Here is a 21239-nt window from a genome sequence, read left to right as displayed (position 1 = left end):
GAATGAAAACATGTGCAAGCTGTGTTTGTTTAGTCCATACATTTGTGTGTTTACTTAAATTCTCTTTACAGGAACTGAAAAAAGAAGCTAAGAACAACAAAGGCTTATTAGACACCCTCAATGAAGTCAGCAGTGCCCTGTTGGAGCTGGTGCCCTGGAGGGCAAGGGAGGGCCTGGATAAAATGGTGACAGAGGACAATGAGCGCTACAGATTAGTGAGTGACACGCTCACTCAGAAGGTGGAGGAGATTGATGCTGCCATACTGAGATCGCAGCAGGTAGGAAACTGTTTGTCCTTCATGAAATCAAAAGGGTCCCCTGCCACCCTCACCTGAACAAAGATTCAAGTTAATAATGTTTCATTTGTTATGCTTCAACCTCAAAAGAGTGGTTTCTAAAGAATTTCCCTGGGCTGCTCTGACATCTGAGTGCCAGAGCAAAGTTAATCTGTACATTGTTAAAGCCATCTGTCTCACTGTTGAAAGGATTTATAATTTTAGACACAGATGCTGCAAAGATCAACCCTGCTTTCCAAATCAAATGCTGTTTTCCTTTATATACTGCCCAGTTTGCTTATGCATTCGTGAGCTTCATCTTCATTGTCCTTATCAGAAAACACTAGTTTGAGTAAAAGTCACACTTAGCCTGCAAAAAATACTTCCAGCGATTCCAACCTAGGTAAACAAATAATAAGCTGTTGATTCTAGATCCTTTAGCCAAGATTTCCCCAAGCCACTGAAGGTGATGACCTTTCTGATGACTCTAGAGAAGGCATATTATTCTCATTCCATGGGCCACAGATGTGGGTACAAATCTGTACATGGGCCACACTTTTTAAAAGCTGTGAACTACCAATAAAGTCTTGGTAAAATAAAGAAGCCATACACATTATCATTAAATGGAAAAAAAGGAAATGGAATGGATAAAGACAACAATTTATTATTCTTTTTGACAGACATAAGGTGGGAGGGCCTCCCATGGGGCCAAGATACAGGGGTAAAAAAAAAAAAAGGTATTGTTAAGCACTTACTATGTGCCGAGCACTGTTCTAAGTGCGGGGATAGATACAAGGTTATCAGGTTGGCCCACTTGGGGCTCACAGTCTTAATCCCCATTTTACAGATGAGGTAAATGAGGCACTGAGAAGTTAAGCGACTTGCCCAAAGTCATACAGCTGACAAGTGGCATAGCCGGGATTAGAACCCTCAACCTCTGACTCCCAAGCCCGGGCTCTTTCCACTAAGACATGCTGCTTCTCTAAAAATGTTGGAAAGGCGAGAAGCACGGTAGAGTTAAAGATCTCCAGAATGAGAAGCATTCATTCATTCGTTGAGTGCTTACTGTTTGTAAAGCTCTGTACTGAACACTTAGACAACTATGTATTTCCTTCTTAGCAGGTGTGGGATGGTGTTCTGTTATCTAGAAGATAGCCCAGCCCTGCTATTGGTCTTAGGCTCCAGTCTCATAATGTTGGTATTTGTTAAGCGCTTACTATGTGCAGAGCACTGTTCTAAGAGCTGGGATAAACACAGGGGAATCAGGTTGTCCCACATGGGGCTCACAGTCTTAATCCCCATTTTACAGATGAGGGAACTGAGGCACAGAGAAGTTAAGTGACTTGCCCACAGTCACACAGCTGACAAGTGGCAGAGCTGGGATTCAAACTCATGAGCCCTGACTCCAAAGCCCGTGCTCTTTCCACTGCGCCACGCTGCTTCTCTGGGTTCTGCCTGGACTTTGCAACATGCTGCATTCTTCGCCTCCCAGGGAAAATCACTACAGGGCAGAGAAAGAGTGCAGGGGACACTGGATGAGCCACTAGTAGCCCCATCGGTACATCGGGGCATTCTTGGTCCCAAAGTGTTTGGGGCTCAGGCTCACCTGTCCGTCCTAACAAGAGACAGTCCGGTCCTTTCGAGGTTGCCCTGAGTCGGTCATGGGCCTTGGGTGTTGGTTCTCTCCCTGCTCTCAGAGAGTTCTGATGTTAGTGGGCCGGAGGGAAAATGAGGGAAAAACTCCTTGGAGGTGGAAATTGTTCCAGACCAGGAAACTTTCCTAAAGAATGAGTGTGGCTTAGTGGATAGAGCAACGACCTGGATGTCAGAAGGACCGGGGTGCTAATCCTGGCTTTGCCACCTGTCTGCTGTGTGACCTTGGACAAATCACTTTACTTGTCTGTGCCTCGGTTACCTTCCCCCCACCTACATACACAAATTCTCTCTCTCGTATACACACACACACTCACCGGTCCCTCTCTCCCCCACCCCATCCCTCTCTCTCCTTTATATTCTCTTCCAGCTATGCTCTCAGGATTTTCCTTTCCTTGAGGGATGGCAGCACCAGCAGAAGAGCAATGGAGCAGAGTCTTCCTCTGCACATTGCAAACTCTCCAGCATAATGAGGGGCTGCTGCTGCTGCCATTTTTGCTTCGTGGCACTGGGGTGGGCTGAGGAAGGGCTTCCATTCACAGCAGCTCCTGGAGGTTGGGAGAGTAATGGTAGTTGCAGCCCTGAGCAGGAGCCAGGAATTGGTCTCCCAGCAAGAGTGGAAGAGTGGGGCCTCAATACAATTCAGTTGTATTTATTGAGCACTTACTGTATGCAGAGCATTGTACTGAGAGCCTGGGAGTTTACATTTCCTGACCACAATAAGGTCACAGTCTAGAGGGGGAGGCAGATATTAATATAAAAAAATAAGTAAATTACAGATATATACATGTGTGCTGTGGGGAAGGGAGGGAGAATAACTGAAGGAGCAAGTATGAGCAGAGCAGAAGGGAGTAGGAGAAGTGGCCTCCATTAGATCTTTCTTCTCTCACTTACCTGCTGTGTGATTACTGTCCTTTTGACTACATAAATCTTCACAGTGGGCCACAGGTTTGACACACCTGAAATGGAGATTATAATACTCTCTTTACCCTGTCTAAAAGTCACCCATTAGCAGTAACACATTCAGGATCAGAGCCCCATAGCAAGGCTAGGCCAAGATTAGCCGATCAGAGCGCTTGATCGAGTCCTTGTCCTAGGGAGGCCCACCTATTCTGGTGACTGGGACTCCGGAATGCTGCTGCCTTGAGGGTCATGGGGAGAGGGCAGGCAAGTCTGTACATGTAAACCCCCACCTCCCTCTTGCTTCTCTTTTTCTCCTTTTCTCCCCCTGACCCCATGAAGAAAGAGTGTCCTGTAATGCTAGTTTCCTGGAGAGGCAGGGTTCTAGTAAGGTTAGGCCACTCTACAACATCGGGCCGAATGGATAGGACCTGGGTTCTAATCCCAGTTCTGCCATATAACTGCTGTGTGAATTTGGACAAGTCACTTCACTTCTTCATGTCTCAGTTACCTCATCTGTAAAATGGGCATTAAGACTGTTAGCCCAATGTGGGACAGGAACTGTGTCCAACCCAATTACCTTATTTCTACCCCAGCACTTAGTACAGTACCTGGCACATAATAAGTGCTTAACAAGTAATACAATTATTATTATTATTGACAGTGAGGGAGTAAGGATGGGAGCAAGAGGGACAGAGATAGAAGGCTGAATTTTACTTGTTTCACCTTTCTCCCTGCACCCAAGGGACCTTGTAACGGGCTAGCTGCTTCCTCGGGATGCCTTTACCTTGGGAAAGAGAGGGATCAAGCTAGCAGGATCCTAGAAATATAAGCAGTTTATAAATGTTTTGATTAGCTTTTATAGGATTCTGTGTGACTATTTACATTATGTCATCAGACTCTATTATAAACATTCTGTGTGAGCATTAGACTGATAGTGCAGTGGACTCAACAGAAAAGACCTTTGGCAACGTGTATGAACTATGCCTATGTTAACATTCAAGTTTGGTGGATTTTTTGGGAAGCAGTATAGTCCAGTGGGAAGAGCATGGGCCAGCTCTACTACGTGCCTGCAGTGTGACGTTGGACCGGTTGCTTAATGTCTCTGTGCCGCAGTCTCCTCATTGTAAAATGGGATTAAATGCCTGCTCTCCCTTTACTTAAACTGTGAGCCCAGTGTGGGGCCGAGACTGTATTTGAACCTGATAATCCTGTACCTGCCTTAGCACTTAGTACAGTCCTTGGCACTTAATAAGAGCTTAACAAATATGATTGTAATTATTAGTATCATTATTATTGTTGTTTTCCAAAGGCTCTTCCATCAGAATCCAGTTTGCCTAAGCAGACGTAGCAGAAATCGAGGAAGAAAAGCCTTGCCATAGTAGTAGCTGGATTACTTTTCCAGTATTGACTTTAAAAAGATTTCCTTTGAGCATGTATTCAAAAAATATGTTACTTCTCCCCACCGCAATATTCCTGCTTATGGCTCAGGAAAGCTGATAATATACACTATGATTTCTGATATTTTCCCATTCTTGTGAGGGGAATTTGGGCTCCGAATCTCAGTTCATCAAGCAATCAGTGATATTTATTGAGTACTTGCTGTGTGCAGCATACTGTAATAAGCACTTAATAAGTACCATAATGATCATTATTAATAATAAATTAATCCTTTGATAATAATAATAATAGTATATGCTAAGTGCTTACTATGTGTCAGCATTGTTCTAAGCGCTGGGGGTAGATGTGAGCTAAACAGATTGGACACAATCCCTGTCCCACATGGGACTCACAATCTTAATCCCATTTTACAGATGAGGTTACTGAGGCACAGAGAAGTTAAGTGACTTGACAGCAGACAAATGGTGGAGCAGGGATTAGAACCCAGGTCCTTCTGACTCCCAGACTCATGCTCTATCCACTAGGACATGCTGCTTGGAATTAGTATTGCAGTTCAGCATTGTATTGATCCTTTGTTGCTTTTTAGGGAGTCAAAAATAGATTAAATTAGAGAAGCAGTGTGGCTTAGTGGAAAGAGCATGGGCTTGGCAATCAGAAGTTGTGGGTTCTAATTCCGGCTCCACTGTTTATCAGCTGTGTGACTTTGGACAAGTCACTTAACTTCTCTGTGCCTCAGTTACCTTATCTGTAAAATGGGTATTTAGACTGTGAGCCCCACGTGGGACAACCTGATTACCTTGTATCTACCCCAGTGCTTAGAACAATGCTTGGCACATAATAAGCATTTAATAAGTACCATCATCATCTATTATTATAACAGGGATGTTATTTCATTCAAAAATCAGTGTATGTAAGAAGAACTTTTAGTCCTGGATTTTAATTCTGACTTTCCCATTATTAATTTGACACTGGATAAGTCTGTTTATTTCTTTTGCTTTGTTTCCGCTTTTAGGAAGAAAGATACTTTATAAAAAAGGTGAAGAGATTTCTGGCCACCTTAGGGGTGATGGAATCGATCCAGGAGAAAGAGACAGGGAGAGGCAAAAATGGAGCGAGGAGGGAAAAAGCAGACAGAAGGGGGAGAAAGAAGCTAAACAGAGAGGAAGGAGAGAAAGCTGAAAGAGGAGACAGATTATGGGGGAAGTGGCTAACTGGAGAGAAAAGACACCTTCATTTATTACTTCTACCATTACACTGTCAGTCCCTGAGTGTACACAACTGCAGCTGAAAGCATTCTTCTACTGGAGCGCCTGAGGCTAAGGAGGCTGTCCTTTGCTGGAGGAGTATTGTTTGGTTTTACCATTAATATTATTACAAATTATTTTACATGCGCACGCACACACACACACACACACACACACACACACACACTTTCTCTATCTGGGGGATGACAGCTTGAAGACTTGAAACCTGCAAGACATCAAGAGGTTAGGTGTTAACTCTTCTACCCAACGTTTGAACTGGTCAGAGAGGGAGACCCAGAGTAACCAAGGGGTGGCGTTTTCCTAAGCATCTACCCTGGTCATCTCCCCACTACCTCCACTAGTCCAACCCATCCAAAGGCCAAGTAGTTGCATGATAATCCAGATTTTATGCATGGGAAAGATGTTCTGAAGATGGTTATTACATGGACAGTGTTATATCAGATGTTCATCAGAGTAGTAGTTTCTGAATGGAAATTAATTCGGGTAGTACTTGGTTAATCAGTCAGTCAGTGGTATTTATTGAGCACTTACTATGTACTGTACTAAGACCTTGGAAAAATGAAATATAACAGAATTAGAAGAAACGTTTCCTGCCCATAACTGAGTGGAAAATATTGTTGCCCTAAAAATGGTATTAGCGTGGCTACAAGAAAAAAACTAGTCTCAGAAAAACTCTACAACTTCCCTTTGTCTCTGGGGCCACAGCACCTTCCAATTTGAAGTTGTATACTTGGTTGGTATTTGAAATTCCTATAAAATTCCAATTCTACTTCTTTAAATGGAAATTGATGTCGGGGGACTAGGGGATAGGGGACCTTTGCCTAAAATATGGACAAATTTATAGCCATGCTGCAGACCACCAGAGTTGTTGGTGTAAACCTCAGCGTTGTTTATCATCCCAACCTTCTTATAATTGTGCCATTGTTCGTGGTAGCTGCATATGTGCTTCTCAACAGATGCAGAAACTTCTGTCACTCCTCATTTCTCATATGGTCTGATCCTTCATTTATTTACAAAACCCAAAATAACCAAGACTGATTAGTGTTTTCAGACTAGTAGTTATTGCAAAATGAAAATAAACAGCTCATCATATCTCTGGGGAAACAACTATTTGGAACTGAAGTTGGAGTAAAATAAAGCAGGCTTGAAACACTAGAGGCAGAGAGCGCTATGGAATTTGGATGTATCTTGGTTGGGGCAAGAGGTTTCTCCGGCAGGGAGTAAAGTAGAGGGATGTTCCTACTCCCTGGGAAAGAGGAAAGGAATTAGGATATGAATGGCAAAACAAAAGAGAAGGAAATCCTAATCAAAAGGAAGGGAAAAGCATCTCTGACAGAGGAAAGGGAGTAAAAAGGATGTCCTGAGTAGGGAGGAGAGCATATGTACCTGGTAGCCCTGGAAGGCAGATCTACCAGTCCACCGAAATAGATTGATTTAAGAAGTCTTGGTGGGAATGACTGCTAAAGTGATTAAAGAAGCTTGGGAGGAAATGTTAATTTGGGAAATTTGAATAGATGATATGGTGTTTATGAAAGAAACAAATTCCTAATTGCAATATTGAAACTACAGTTTCTTTTTATGAAGTATCTAACACTCAGAACTTGGCTTCTAAAAACTGTCAGAAGAAATTTTGTGCTTAAAGGCAGTACAGTTTTAAGAAACCCCCTACCCATATAAATCTGGACTTGTCAAGATGCCTCAAGCTTTAAATCAGTCAATAGCTGATTGAATTACAGCCAAATCTCAGAATAAATGTGCCCTGTTTAATTTTTGCAGTTTGTTAATGGGCTTTAAATTTCTTTAAAATAATTTTAAAATAATAAAGTAAATATTAAAATAATAATTAAATTTAGTTTGTTAACTATAGCCTGTAATTCATTTTAGTGTTTCTTTCTCCAACTAGATTGAAAGCTCTTTGCATGCAGAGATCATCGATCAATCATCGGTATTTATTGAGTGCTTATTATGTGCAGGACACTGTACTAAGCACTTGGGATAGTACAGTAGAATTAGCAGACATGTTCCCTGCCCATAACGAACTTAAAGTCTAAATCTAGATCGTGTCTACCAAATGTTATTGTATACTATCAAGTGCTTAGTATAGTACTCCACATAGAAAAGGAAATATCATCAATTGATTGCTGGAAGTATTTTCTAGTCACCCTGTTTGAATTTTTAATTAGTTTGGACTAAAAGTTAATAAATCATGTGGGTATGTTTGCCCATATTCAAAAATGACTCATTCTGTCGTTCGTCAGGAAAACAAAAGCTTTTTTAAGTCAGAAAAGTGAGTCATACATTCTTAAATACCTTCTTTTCATGTGAATCATTTATTCACTATAACAGATCTTCCCTGTGGCCTTCATTGTTCCACACTTTTAGAACTGAGATTTAACTTAATTAAAATGGAGAGACACACACACATACACACTGTTATCTGTAGCATAAGAAAAAATCAGTATTGACAGTGAAATTCACCTCAGTCCATTTGTGACTGAAAGGTCAATGCATTGTGTTGTTATATTTGATTTTACAGTGCTTGATTACATTTTCATTTTTGCCTCCTTATCTCATGTTCCTTGCTAAGCTTTTCCTCAAATGGGCTACTCATTTCTTGGGAGCAATATACCATGGTGCTCAATTCTAGGAAATTGACTTCCATTTACCAGGTGGATTGTAGTGTTGTTTTACTGTGTCTTTAAATTAAAATTTCTGAGGAAACACAGTTTTTATTATTATTATAAAATGTTGGAATTTACAGACTTTTAAGGTGGAAAATAATGTGGAAAATCAGACATCAGTTTTCTTGCATTCTTGTTGTTTATAAGGTTTCCTGGTGTTTGGTTATATCATTTCCCGCAGCTCAGTTAGTGTAGCAAGCCAAAGAATGCTAATAAACAATCATGAACATTTAGAGCTTCTGCATTACTAATAATAATGGTATTTGTTAAGCACATACTATGTGCCAGGCACTGTACTAAGTGCTGTGTCCAACCCAATTAACTGTATCTACCCCAGTGCATATTGCAGTGTCTGGGACATAGTAAGCACTTTACAAATGCAGTCAAAAAAGATGAGATTGAGGTACAGCGCTTAACTACCATAAAGAAATCAGAGTACTAGACATATTAAAATATTCAGAACTCAGAAGTTGAGAAAAAGGAGGAAAGTGAGAAGCAACATGGACTAGTAGGAAGAGCATGGGCCTAGAGGTCGGAGGACCTGAGATCTAGTCCCGGCTCTTCCCATTTCTTGCTATGTGACCTTAGACAAGTCACTTAACTTCTCCGTGCCTCTGTTTCCTCAACTGTAAATTGGGAATTAAATACCTGTTCTCCCTCCAGTTTAGACTGTGAGCCCCCTTGTGGAACAGGGACTTTCTCTGACCTAATTAACTTGTACCTACCTCAGCGCTTAGAACAGTGTTTGATATGCAGTCAGTGCTTAACAAATGCCATAAAACAAACAGCTCCAAATATTGAACCTCCTCTGATTACTCCCCTAGTTTACATAGCTGGGTTACCCACGTGGAGTTTAGGAACCCTCAGGGCATGCTAGAACTGAGGAGCCCTGGGGGCTGCTGGGGTTCTGGGCCCTGCCCACAGTAGATGTGCTAGAGGTCACTGCCTCTCCTGTGTGGTGGGGAGGAAGTAGAGGTAGAGGAGGGAACAAGGGATGGGAAAAGGGATGCAAAGGACTTTGAAGTTGAGAAGTTGGGCAGCAGAGTCTTGGACCAGCAGTAATGGCAGCCTAAGCTCTCTGATTTTTTGCCTACCTCAAGGTGTGTCTCAGAAGCTCCACATTGGTGCTCTGTGTATACCTTGTCATAGTGGCATAGCTACACTGTGTGGGAGTGAAGCAGGATTGCCATATATCCAGTTTTATACCAGTCTGATTTTCAGGTAGGCTTTTTTCTCTCTGATACTTTTGGGGTAACAGACATCTTGATGTCTGGTATTTTTCAATCAATTAAGAGTATTTATCAACTGCTTAATGTGTGCAGAACACTGTACTGAGCATTTGGGAAAGTATTAGCTGTAGAAGACAATACCTTCCTTTATGAAGCTTGCATTCTGACAAAGGGGATGGACTCAAAATGCAAGTAGTAGATTGTGAGCCTCCCGAGACAGCATCCCTTTCTAATAATAATGGTATTAAGTGCTTACTATGTGCCAGGTACTTTTCTAAGTGCTGGAGTGGATACAAACAAATTGTATTGGACACAGGCCCTGTCTCACATGGGGCTCACAATCTCAATCCCCATTTTACAGATGAGGTAACTGAGGCACGGAGAAATGAAGTGACTTGCCCAAGGTCACACAGCCAATAAGTGGCAGAGCCAGGATTAGAACCCATGCCTTTCCGACTTCCAGACCCATGCTCTGTCCACTATGACATGCTGCTTCTCCAAAAATTGTGGTATTTTTTAAGCACTTACTATGTGCCAAGCACTGTTCTAAGAGTTGGGGTAGATCCAAGGTAATCAGGTTGTTCCCCCTGTGTACTCTTTACCAGAGCTTAGTACAGTGCTCTGCAATTGTTCCACCTGTGTACTCTTTACCAGAGCTTAGTACAGTGCTCTGCACAAAGTAACACTTGGTAAAAACTATTACTACTCTGAAGAAAAGATTGACAAGAAAGATGTCTGAAAAAACACCTGCTTAAAAACAAGGATGTAAAGCAATATGTATAAAGCTGCCAAGGGTGGGGTTGAGAATTTATAAGTACTGAGGTGGTGCAAAAGTTCTAAGGGAAGGAAATGGCCTGATAATTTACCTAATTTTCATTCATTCAATAGTATTTATTGAGCGCTTACTATGTGCAGAGCACTGTACTAAGCGCTTGGGTTGAACAAGTCGGCAACAGATAGAGACAGTCCCTGCCGTTTGACGGGCTTACAGTCTAATCGGGGGAGACGGACAGACAAGAACAATGGCAATAAACAGAGTCAAGGGGAAGAACATCTCGTAAAAACAATGGCAACTAAATAGAATCAAGGCAATGTACAATTCATTTAACAAAATAAATAGGGTAACGAAAATATATACAGTTGAGCGGACGAGTACAGTGCTGTGGGGATGGGAAGGGAGAGGTGGAGGAGCAGAGGGAAAAGGGGAAAATGAGGCTTTAGCTGCGGAGAGGTAAAGGGGGATGGCAGAGGGAGTAGAGGGGGAAGAGGAGCTCAGTCTGGGAACGCCTCTTGGAGGAGGTGATTTTTAAGTAGGGTTTTTGGCGGAGGTGAGGAGGGAGGGCGTTCCAGGACCGCGGGAGGACGTGACCCAGGGGTCGACGGTGGGATAGGTGAGACCGAGGGACGGTGAGGAGGTGGGAGGCAGAGGAGCGGAGCGTGCGGGGTGGGCGGTAGAAAGAGAGAAGGGAGGAGAGGTAGGAAGCAGCAGAGGAGCAGCGTGGCTCAGTGGAAAGAGCACGGGCTTTGGAGTCTGGGCTCATGAGTTCGAATCCCAGCTCTGCCACTTGTCGGCTGTGTGACTGTGGGTAAGTCACTTAACTTCTCTGTGCCTCAGTTCCCTCATCTGTAAAATGGGGATGAAGACTGTGAGCCCCACGTGGGACAACCTGATTCCCCTATGTCTACCCCAGCGCTTAGAACAGTGCTCGGCACATAGTAAGCGCTTAACAAATACCAACATTATTATTATTATTAGGAAGGGGCAAGGTGATGGAGAACCTTGAAGCCTAGAGTGAGGAGTTTTTGTTTGGAGCAGAGGTCGATAGGCAACCACTGGAGTTGTTTAAGAAGGGGAGTGACATGCCCAGATCGTTTCTGCAGGAAGATGAGCCGGGCAGCGGAGTGAAGAATAGACCGGAGCGGGGCGAGAGAGGAGGAAGGGAGGTCAGAGAGAAGGCTGACACAGTAGTCTAGCCGGGATATAACGAGAGCCCGTAACAGTAAGGTAGCCGTTTGGGTGGAGAGGAAAGGGTGGATCTTGGCGATATTGTAGAGGTGAAACCGGCAGGTCTTGGTAATGGATAGGATGTGTGGGGTGAACGAGAGGGACGAGTCAAGGATGACACCGAGATTGCGGGCCTGAGAGACGGGAAGGATGGTCGTGCCATCCACGGTGATAGAGAAGTCTGGGAGAGGACCGGGTTTGGGAGGGAAGATGAGGAGCTCAGTCTTGCTCATGTTGAGTTTTAGGTGGCGGGCAGACATCCAGGTGGAGACGTCCCGGAGGCAGGAGGAGATGCGAGCCTGAAGGGAGGGGGAGAGGACAGGGGCGGAGATGTAGATCTGTGTGTCATCTGCGTAGAGATGGTAGTCAAAGCCGTGAGAGCGAATGAGTTCACCGAGGGAGTGAGTGTAAATGGAGAACAGAAGAGGGCCAAGAACTGACCCTTGAGGAACTCCAACAGTTAAAGGATGGGAGGGGGAGGAGGCTCCAGTGAAGGAGACCGAGAATGACCGGCCAGAGAGGAAAGAGGAGAACCAGGAGAGGACAGAGTCCGTGAAGCCAAGGTGAGATAAGGTATGGAGGAGGAGGGGATGGTCGACAGTGTCAAAGGCAGCAGAGAGGTCAAGGAGGATCAGAATGGAGTAGGAGCCATTGGATTTGGCAAGAAGGAGGTCATGGGTGACCTTAGAGAGAGCAGTCTCGGTAGAGTGGAGGGGACGGAAGCCAGATTGGAGGGGGTCTAGGAGAGAATGGGAGTTAAGGAATTCTAAGCATCGATTGTAGACGACTCGTTCTAGGATTTTGGAAAGGAAGGGTAGTAGGGAGATAGGACGATAACTGGAGGGGAAAGTGGGGTCAAGAGCGGGTTTTTTTAGGATGGGGGAGACGTGGGCATGTTTGAAGGCAGAGGGGAAGGAGCCCTTGGAGATTGAGTGGTTAAAAATAGAAGTTAAGGAAGGTAGGAGGGCAGGGGCGATGGTTTTAAGAAGGTGAGAGGGAATGGGGTCCTAGGCGCAGGTGGAGGGGGAAGCAGTGTGGCTCAGTGGAAAGAGCCTGGGCTTCGGAGTCAGAGGTCATGGGTTCGACTCCCGGCTCTGCCACGTGTCAGCTGTGTGACTGTGGGCAAGTCACTTAACTTCTCTTTGCCTCAGTTACCTCATCTGTAAAATGGGGATTAACTGTGAGCCTCACGTGGGACGACCTGATTACCCTGTATCTACCCCAGCGCTTAGAACAGTGCCCGGCACATAGTAAGCGCTTAACAAATACCAACATTATTATTATTATTATCACTTGCGAGGAGGGAGGATATCTCCTCTGAGGATACTGCAGGGAAGGATGGGAAAGTAGGGGAGGGGGTTGGTGGGGGGGAGGGGAGAGGCGGAGGGGTGACTTTGGGGAGCTCAGACCTGATCGTGTTGATTTTCGTGAGGAAATAGGTGGCCATATCATTGGGGGTGAGAGATGGGGGAGGGGGAGGAACAGGGGGCCTAAGGAGAGAGTTAAAGGTCCGGAACAATCGGTGGGGGTGACGGGCATGGGTGTCGATGAGGGAGGAGAAGAAGCTTTGCCTGGTGGAGGAGAGGGCAGAGTTAAGGCAGGAAAGGATAAATTTGAAGTGTGTGAGGTCGGCTTGGTGCTTGGACTTTCGCCAGCAGTGCTCAGCAGCTCGAGCATAGGAGCATAGGAGGCGGACGGAGGAGGTGAGCCAGGGCTGTGGGTTAGTGGAGCGAGAGCGGCGGAGGGAAAGGGGGGCGAGAGAGTCGAGATGAGTAGAGAGGGTGGAGTTGAGAGCAGAGACCTGATCGTCGAGAGTGGGAAGAGAGGACAGGGCGGCAAGGTGAGGAGAGATGCTATTGGAAAGACGGATGGGATCGAGAGAGCGGAGGTCTCTGTGGGGCAGTAGCGAAGATTTGCAGGGGGAGGGAGTGTGAGAGATGAGGCAGGTGAGAAGGTTATGGTCAGAGAGAGGGATTTCAGAGTTGGTGAGGGAGGAGATAGTGCAGCGGTAGGAGATGACGAGATCGAGGGTGTGACCGAGTCGGTGAGTGGGCGCGGTATGGTGGAGGAGGAGGTCGGCAGAGTCGAGGAGGGATAGCAGGCGGGCGGCAGAGGAGTCATCGGGTACATCCATATGGATGTTGAAGTCTCAACATTGTAATAATAGTGGTGCTGGTCATTAAATGCTTTCTGTGTGGCAAGCACTGTGCTTAGTGCTGGGGCAGCTACAAGATAATAGTAATTGTGGTATTTGTTAAGCACTTACTGTGTGCCAGGCACTGTACTAAGCACTGGAGTGGACATGAGCAAATTGGGTTGGACACAGTCCCTGTCCTATGTTGGTCTCACAGTCTCAATCCCCATTTTACAGATGAAGTAACTGAGGCTCAGAGAAGTTAAGTGACCTGTCCAAGGGCACACAGCAGAGAAGTGGTAGAGTTGGAATTAGAACCCATGACCTTCTGACTCCTAGGCCTGTGCTCTATCCAATCAGTCAGACACATTCTTCATCCTACCAGGGCTTTACAATCTGAGGGAGGAGTACAGGTAGTTTAAACACATTTTGCAAAGACGAAACTCAAGCACGGAGAGCTAAGTGACTTATCCGAAGTCACACACAGGCAAATGGAAAAGGTTTAGAAATCGGGCTTTCTGATTTCCAATTCTATGCTCTTTGGAAAGAGTATACAGTGAATGTGATCAAGGCCTGGGGTTGCTGGTATGTGATTAATAGAAGAGACAGTAGAATGAGGGTGTTAAGTTCAGTGAAGAAGGTGATATCGAAGGCATAACTTTGAACATCAAAGATTACTTGGGATAAGTGTGGGGTGATCTTAAGATCAGCAGTCTCTGTGGGGAGAGAGAATTGGATTTTGGGCTATAGATGAGGAAAGGTGGGTGAGATGGTACATGAGAAGGTTGTGGTTGGAGAATGAGCATCAGAGATGGAGGGTTGACAAATGGTGCAGTGATGAGTGATGATCAGATCCAGTCGATGCCCAAGTTATTGTGTGATGGGGTGGAGCAGGGGGGTGCAGAGTTGAGAAGTGATAGGAAATGGGGACCTGGAGAATCTTCTGGAACATTCATGTGAAGATTGAAGTCCCCCATGGTAAGTGACAGAGTGAAGGAGAAACAGCATCAAAATTGCTCAGAAAAGCAGAGGCCAGGCCTGGGGAGGACTGCAGTTAATAGAGGTGAATTACATGGGCTTCAAAGGAAGATACAGCAAAAGATGGAGGGTGGGAGTGTTGTACGAAAGTTGCACTGTGAAATGTGGAGTGAGACAACCCATTCCTATTTCCCCAAGAGTGGGGCAGCAGGAGAAAATGGCTGAAGACACTGTGTCATTAGGCACAAGCCAGGTCCTGGTGATGGCTATTCCGCCCACTCCTCTCTATATCTCTATCCCATGACCATGGCAGCCTTGATAAGGAATGTGCTAGGGAAAGGAATTTTCCATGATCTGTGTACTCTACTGTAACAAAATAATAATAGTAATTGTGGTATTCATTAAGTGTTTTCTTTGGGCCAAATATTGTATAAAGGTGTGGGGTACATGGGCCAATCATTGTACAAAGGTCTGGAGTACTTGAGGCTTGCAGTCTAAGTAGGAAGAAGAAAAAGCATTTAACAGATGAGAAAACTGACACAGAGAAAAGTAATCAATTGTAGTATTTGTTAAGCATTTACTGTCTGTCAACCACTGTCCTATCCTAGATAATTAGGTTGGACACAGTCACTGTCCCACGTGGGGCTCACAGTCTAAATGATTTGCCCAAGGTCACACAGCAAGCAAGTGGCTGAAAACCAAACTTCTGCTCTTTCCACTAGGCCATTCTGCTTAAAAAACGTGCCAGGTATGTAGGAAAAGAGAGCGATAAGAGGACAGAATCAGACAGGTGGAAGTGTCTGGATGACAGCACATCGGAGTCACATGGAAATAGAGAAAATGGTGGGGGGAGAAAAACTGTAAAGAGGGGTGAGAGCTTAATAAATGGCAGTGGAGAGGTTGAGGGGCAGGGAAAGGACAAAATTACTTAGTCACCAGATGGAGTCACTAGCAGTTTGGCATGTCTATTTTTCCTCCAATGCAGGACTGTAGGTGGAAAGAGGGTGAGTGCCATGAAGGAGGTTAACTTCTTAAAGGTGAAACCAGTGTGCTGTGAGAATGAAATGGTTTAATTTTGAAAGATCGTAAGTGCTGTTCATTGTAACTTGAAAGCTAAGGACTGTCTCTATTGGGCCAATAAATTTGCTAAACAAATTTTTATGTCTCCCTTAATTAGTTTGATCAAGCTGCTGATGCTGAATTATCCTGGATTGCAGAAACTGAAAAGAAACTCACGTCATTGGGTGACATTAGACTTGAGCAAGACCAGACGTCTGCTCAGCTGCAAGTTCAGAAGGTAAAGAAATGCATTTCCAGCTGTCATTCTGATTATTCGCCAGTATTATCCGTGTCCAGGAATTGAATTTTCCATTGTTGTATTTTTATAGTCACCAGTATTTTTTCGATCACAGGCATTTACCATGGAGATTTTGAAACACAAGGACATTGTAGATGAACTTGTCAAGTCTGGGGATAAAATTATGAACACATGCAGTGAAGAGGAGAAGCGGTCTATGAAGGTAGTTCTAGTTATTTTTGTGATCAAAGATGACTTTCAATGTATATGGTTGGAAACAATAAGATATACATGGGAAGAGTAACCCTTCTGCAGAAACATTACCCTTTGCAGTGTTGTTGAATTTGCCATTTGGCAAGCCTTGGGCTATTTTAGATTCTTCCCTTAGTTACACTATATTCAACTCTGTTTTCTCTACTCTCCCAAGCACTTAGTACAATGCTCTGCACACAGTAAGTGCTTAATAAATGCAATTGATTGAAGTCCCTGATCATAAGGAAGTTGAACTTGCAACATGGGTAATGACTCTGAGTGATGATGATGGAGTCTTCTATCATAAATCACAGATGAGCCTTGGTCCAGTATCAGTGCATTTAGGACCAGGAAGCTCATGAAGAAAGTGATTAGAGTGCTATTGATTGTGTAGCAGCATCTGCACTCTAGTCCCTGTCAGTCACATTCTAAATGGGGAAGCTAGTACATTAAGCCAATAGGTGAGCAGGGATACAGCACATTGTGAAATGCAAGGACTTTATGTACAAATCCGTTCTTGGTCAAAATCATCACAGCCTAGTACCGATGCTGTTTTTGTAATGTTTTGTAGCCACTTTGGTACCACTGACATCTCGGTTGCTTGTATTTGCCAACTATTTAGGAGTCCTGCTAAATCTATCTCACGAGACTCCCTAGAACAGTTGAGTCCAACTTTTTCCTCAAAAATAGGCCACTTGACCAGAAATTGATATGTGTGTAAGCCACGTGAATTTTTTTTCTTGATAGTGGTGAAATATTATACCCTGTTTCTCAAATATATGATTTTTTTAGCAATAATAAAAAAAAAAGTTTTATCAACTTTTTCCAGATGAAAGTGGACAGTTACAAGCCTGAATACTAGCCTCTGGTCAAGTAAGTGAGAATACTGGTATTTCACAGACTGGACTATTCTAGAGAACTGTAGAATGGTATTGAGTCAGGGAACATCTCAACTCTGACTCTCATAGTAGCTCATATGTTCTAGCTAGTCAAGTTAAAAAATATATATATAAAAACTCAGGTGAGCCATACTCTGTAGTTGAATGCCTGTGTCCCAGGAGCTTCATCGGTAAGAAGTTGTACTACTGATGGCATTCACCCGTATCTCTGTGATGAGGTGTGGGTCAGATTTTGATGGAGACACTTTTTTAATCATAGCCCTAGAGACCCATGTCTCCTTTCCTCTGTTAGCCTTAAAGGAGACAATCTCATCAAATGTGATTAAAAGATTTTTCAAGTAGCTCAATCAATTACCAAGGAGACATATCCCCTCTTGGGGAACCATTTTTCATAGACCCAAGCCTGAGGCTAGAATATTTGAATGAATTAGATTATTTTTTAATGGTACTTGTTAAGTGCTTACTTTGTGCCAAGCACTGTACCAAGTGCTGGGGCAGATAAAAGCAAATCAGGTTGGACAAAGTCCTTGTCCCACGTAGGGCTCACATTCTCAAACCCCATTTTACAGATGAGGTAACTGAGGCACAGAGAAATGCAGTGACTTGTCCAAGGTCACAGAGCAGACAAGTGACAGAGCCAGGATTAGAACCCATAACCTTCTGACCCCTAGGCCCATGCTCTGCCCACTACACCATGCTGCTTCTGTTGAGGCTAAGTATCTTGTTCTTTTTTGAAGTGAAATCTCCCTCAGTTCTTACCCAAAGTTGATGCTAAGTAAATACTGCAAAGATTACGTGGTTGACTTCTGCCCTCGATACTTCAGTGGGAGTTGCGCAGTTGTTACAGGAGTGGATCTAGTATACGTGGGCTACATCCAGTGGGGTTGGAATGTTTAAAAGGAACCATCTCTGCTATTCTATTTATAAAATACAGTCTTTACTACTTGGACACTATAAGATGGATTGTTAATTAACAGTCTTCAATTCAGTTGGTGTAGTTTCTAAGTGCTTCCATAAGCAAAAAGGAAAGCTTGCAAATTTTAAAAAAAAATGGAGACTAGTTAAAAAAAATTGGACCCAAGTGAAAAATCTCATTAAAATAAATGCATGTTCAGCTAAAGGAGGATAATATTCTCGTGGTTCATGTCAATAGGCCTAAGTATTTTTGTAATGTTTTTGGCAGAATGTTGTTATATGGCAAAACATAATCAAGTATTTCTGTCAAATTACTCTTTGTCATATTTCACTTTGCCTTTCCTGTTTAATTTGCCCAGGAGGCAAAACAACTGCAGACTTTAGGTCATTTGTTCTGTCCTCCCTCTCCCACACCCTCCAAAAATAGGATGCTCTACTTCATAATTAGGGAACCTTTTATTTTATTCCTCACAGGATCTTCAGATCACTGTCAGAGTTGAGAGGGATAATGTGGTTGAAACATAACTCTTCTTTTTCTCCCAGTCTCCAGCGCATGTTATTCTTCATTTGTAATGAAATTAGGTTTTTAAATTATTGCATCATTGTCAAAAATATTGATCTTTGTTTTTACAATCTAAAATGAAGTCAGAATCCATGAACTCAATCTTCCCATGCTTTGAAGAATTTGTAAATAGCACTCTGTGAGATTAACTGGGATAAATTCATATGCCTCGGCAACCTCATGTACATGAACTTCTAGCCATTCAAAAAAAGAATCCTCAAGATCATTTTTGCCCATTTTGTGTAGTTTGAGAGTGATCCTGAACAGTCCATATTCAGGCAAATTTATCTCTTAAGGAAATAGTGAGTGAAAAGGTCAACTCCTTGAATAATAATAATAATTGTGGTATTTGTCAGCTCTTACTGTATGCCAAGCACTGTAATAAGCCCTGGGGTAGATACAAGATAATCAAGGCCCACATGGGGCTCACAGTCTAAGTAAGACAGAGAACAGGGAATGAATCTCCATTTTGCAGGAGAGGGAACTGAGGCATGGAGAAGTTAAGTGACTTTCCCAAGGTCATAGAGATGACAGGTGGCAGAACCAAGATTAGAACCCAGGTCCTCTGATTCCCAGGCCAGTGCTTTATGCACTAGGCCATGCTGCTTCTCAAAGCTACCACTGCTTAAGGGAATGATGTTAATGGCTTTCTTGACAGCAGAAATGCTTTCTTTTCATTATCAAACTGTTGTCCCAGGGTAGGTGATAATAGTTTTATGACTCCCCTTGGCCCATGTTGGGCCAGACCATTCATTGGCAATAGCATGGAGCCACAGGGCAGTTGGACCCCTATTTTAGAATATCAACAGGCCATCAGATGGAAGTGGCTTGGGTCTAAGTGATATTTGAGGAAGGACTCTCTCAGAGCTGGCTCCTTTGGGTGGGTTGCTCCCTCTTTACCCTGACACTGCCATAGGGCTTGGAGATATAGGCCGTATCAATCAGTGATTGATTGCTAGCCTGCCAGCAGAGTTTCAGATTGTAAAATGAAGAATCTATGATAGGCTACTGCTGCTTTTATTGTACTTTTTCTACTTCTATTTCCAAAACTACAGAACTTGAAATGACTTTTGAATCAGACATCAACCATAAAAAGTATCATGGAACTCACTGCCACACTAGAAGTCTATGTCCCAATACCTGTGGTATATTCCCATATGTATAAAGAAAGTGAGACCCTTCCATCTTGGAATTCTGTCAGCCAATCATACATCTTGTAATTTCATTTAGAAAAGTCGCTATTCAGTTTTTCCAAGTGCTCTGTAACATTGTTATTGCTTTAGGGCTGTCCTTTTCTGCCTAAAAGGAGAGAAAGCATTTCAGAGGTGATTGAAAATTGGGCCTATCAAAATAGAAATTACTGATTTCCTCCACCATGAAAACATAAAATTCTTAATGACCCATAACTGAAATTCAATCAATAAAGTCTGGATCACCCTGAAGAATCTGATATGTGCCCTGAGGTATTAAGTTTTTACAATACTATTTTTAGAAAAAATTGGATGATCTACTGAAGAACTATGAAACTATCTGTCAAATCAACTCCGAGAGGAATCTTCAACTGGAACGGGCTCAGTCTCTGGTTAACCAGTTCTGGGAGACATATGAAGAACTTTGGCCATGGTTGACAGAAACTCAAAGGATCATCTCCCAGCTTCCAGCTCCTGCTCTTGAATATGAAACTTTAAGACAACAACAAGAAGATCATCGGGTAAGCTCATGAGTGGCCAGAACGTTCTGCTACTTATGTAAGACTATAAAGTTAAAGCCTCTTCCTGGATATCTCACTTGTAAAGGAGCTGAGGGTTAGCACTCTGACACTCGCATTTTCTTGCTGTTGGCTGAGTTAGTACTTAAACAGGGAAAGAGCATTAGGGTTATAATGGCAGCTGAATGCAGCAATTTGGAAATTTTCTGTAAAGGGATATGCCACTTTGAAAACTCAATTCCTGTTTTGAAGTGTTAAGGAGAAAGGAGTTTTTGAAGTGGTTTTTGTTTATGGCTTTCGTTGATTTTCAGACTTTCTATGTGATTATTAAGACCATCTAGAAAAGGAAGTGAATGCTAGAAATGCATGAGGGAAAGAGAAGAGATAAGGGTTAATCAGTTTGGAAGCACATTAAAAGGTTTCCATGGATGTCAATGTCAAAACAAAGCAAATTAATGAAAACAAAGTAATGGGAAATGTTGGGTAGGATGAATGCAGGGAAAGCACTGAATATAAACTGGCGGCCCATTTCTCCTTTTGCTCTGCACCCTGCAGAGCTGACCCAAGCATAGAACTCCCTTTGAAGTCATTCCACTCCACCGGAATGAAATGAGATTTTTAAATGGTCCAAATTAGCTTACACATGCAAATGTAATTGCCGGTATAATACAATATATTTTTAAAACACAGACAACTTTATTATCATTGAAACCATTGTTTTTATAAGTAGTCTACAAATGCACTTCAGTAGACTAACACATAAAGATTCAAATATCCATGGGACTTTGAAATGGAAGAGCATTTTACTTTAAATATTCTTGTTGCTGCTTCCAGACTGGTGAACCTAATTTTACTCCAGTTTCCAAATAACAGATTCCCTGGGGACAAATGCCTTTCATGAAAAGTTTCATGCAGATTATGTTACATCATAGTTCAAAAATGCATTGTGTGTATTAAAATTATTGTGTTCTCTTTTAAAACTGGGCCATATATTAGTAATGATGAGTGGTGTTAGCTGAATAATTATTTGATTGTTCATAATTAATTATCTATAATTAATGATCTATTATATGATTCTATTTATC

The 21239-nt window shown here is 43.0% G+C and overlaps 1 protein-coding gene across 1 annotated transcript in view; it reads left to right on the top strand.

Annotated features, from left to right (window-relative positions):
* LOC114811097 (dystonin-like) overlaps positions 1–21239 on the top strand; it is a 32753-nt gene that overhangs the window by 743 nt on the left and 10771 nt on the right. Inside the window, 7 exon segments of the mRNA XM_029062290.1 lie at positions 72–278; positions 5242–5292; positions 15699–15818; positions 15910–16088; positions 17707–17852; positions 19502–19605; positions 19939–20157. Of these exon segments, the coding sequence (XP_028918123.1) occupies positions 72–278; positions 5242–5292; positions 15699–15818; positions 15910–16088; positions 17707–17852; positions 19502–19605; positions 19939–20157 (1026 nt within the window).

The sequence above is a fragment of the Ornithorhynchus anatinus genome, chromosome 1, assembly GCF_004115215.2.
Source record: "Ornithorhynchus anatinus isolate Pmale09 chromosome 1, mOrnAna1.pri.v4, whole genome shotgun sequence".
Lineage (NCBI taxonomy): Eukaryota > Metazoa > Chordata > Mammalia > Monotremata > Ornithorhynchidae > Ornithorhynchus > Ornithorhynchus anatinus.
The sequence above is the reverse complement of the archived record's forward strand: the minus strand, read 5'-3'. Positions and strand labels throughout refer to the sequence as shown.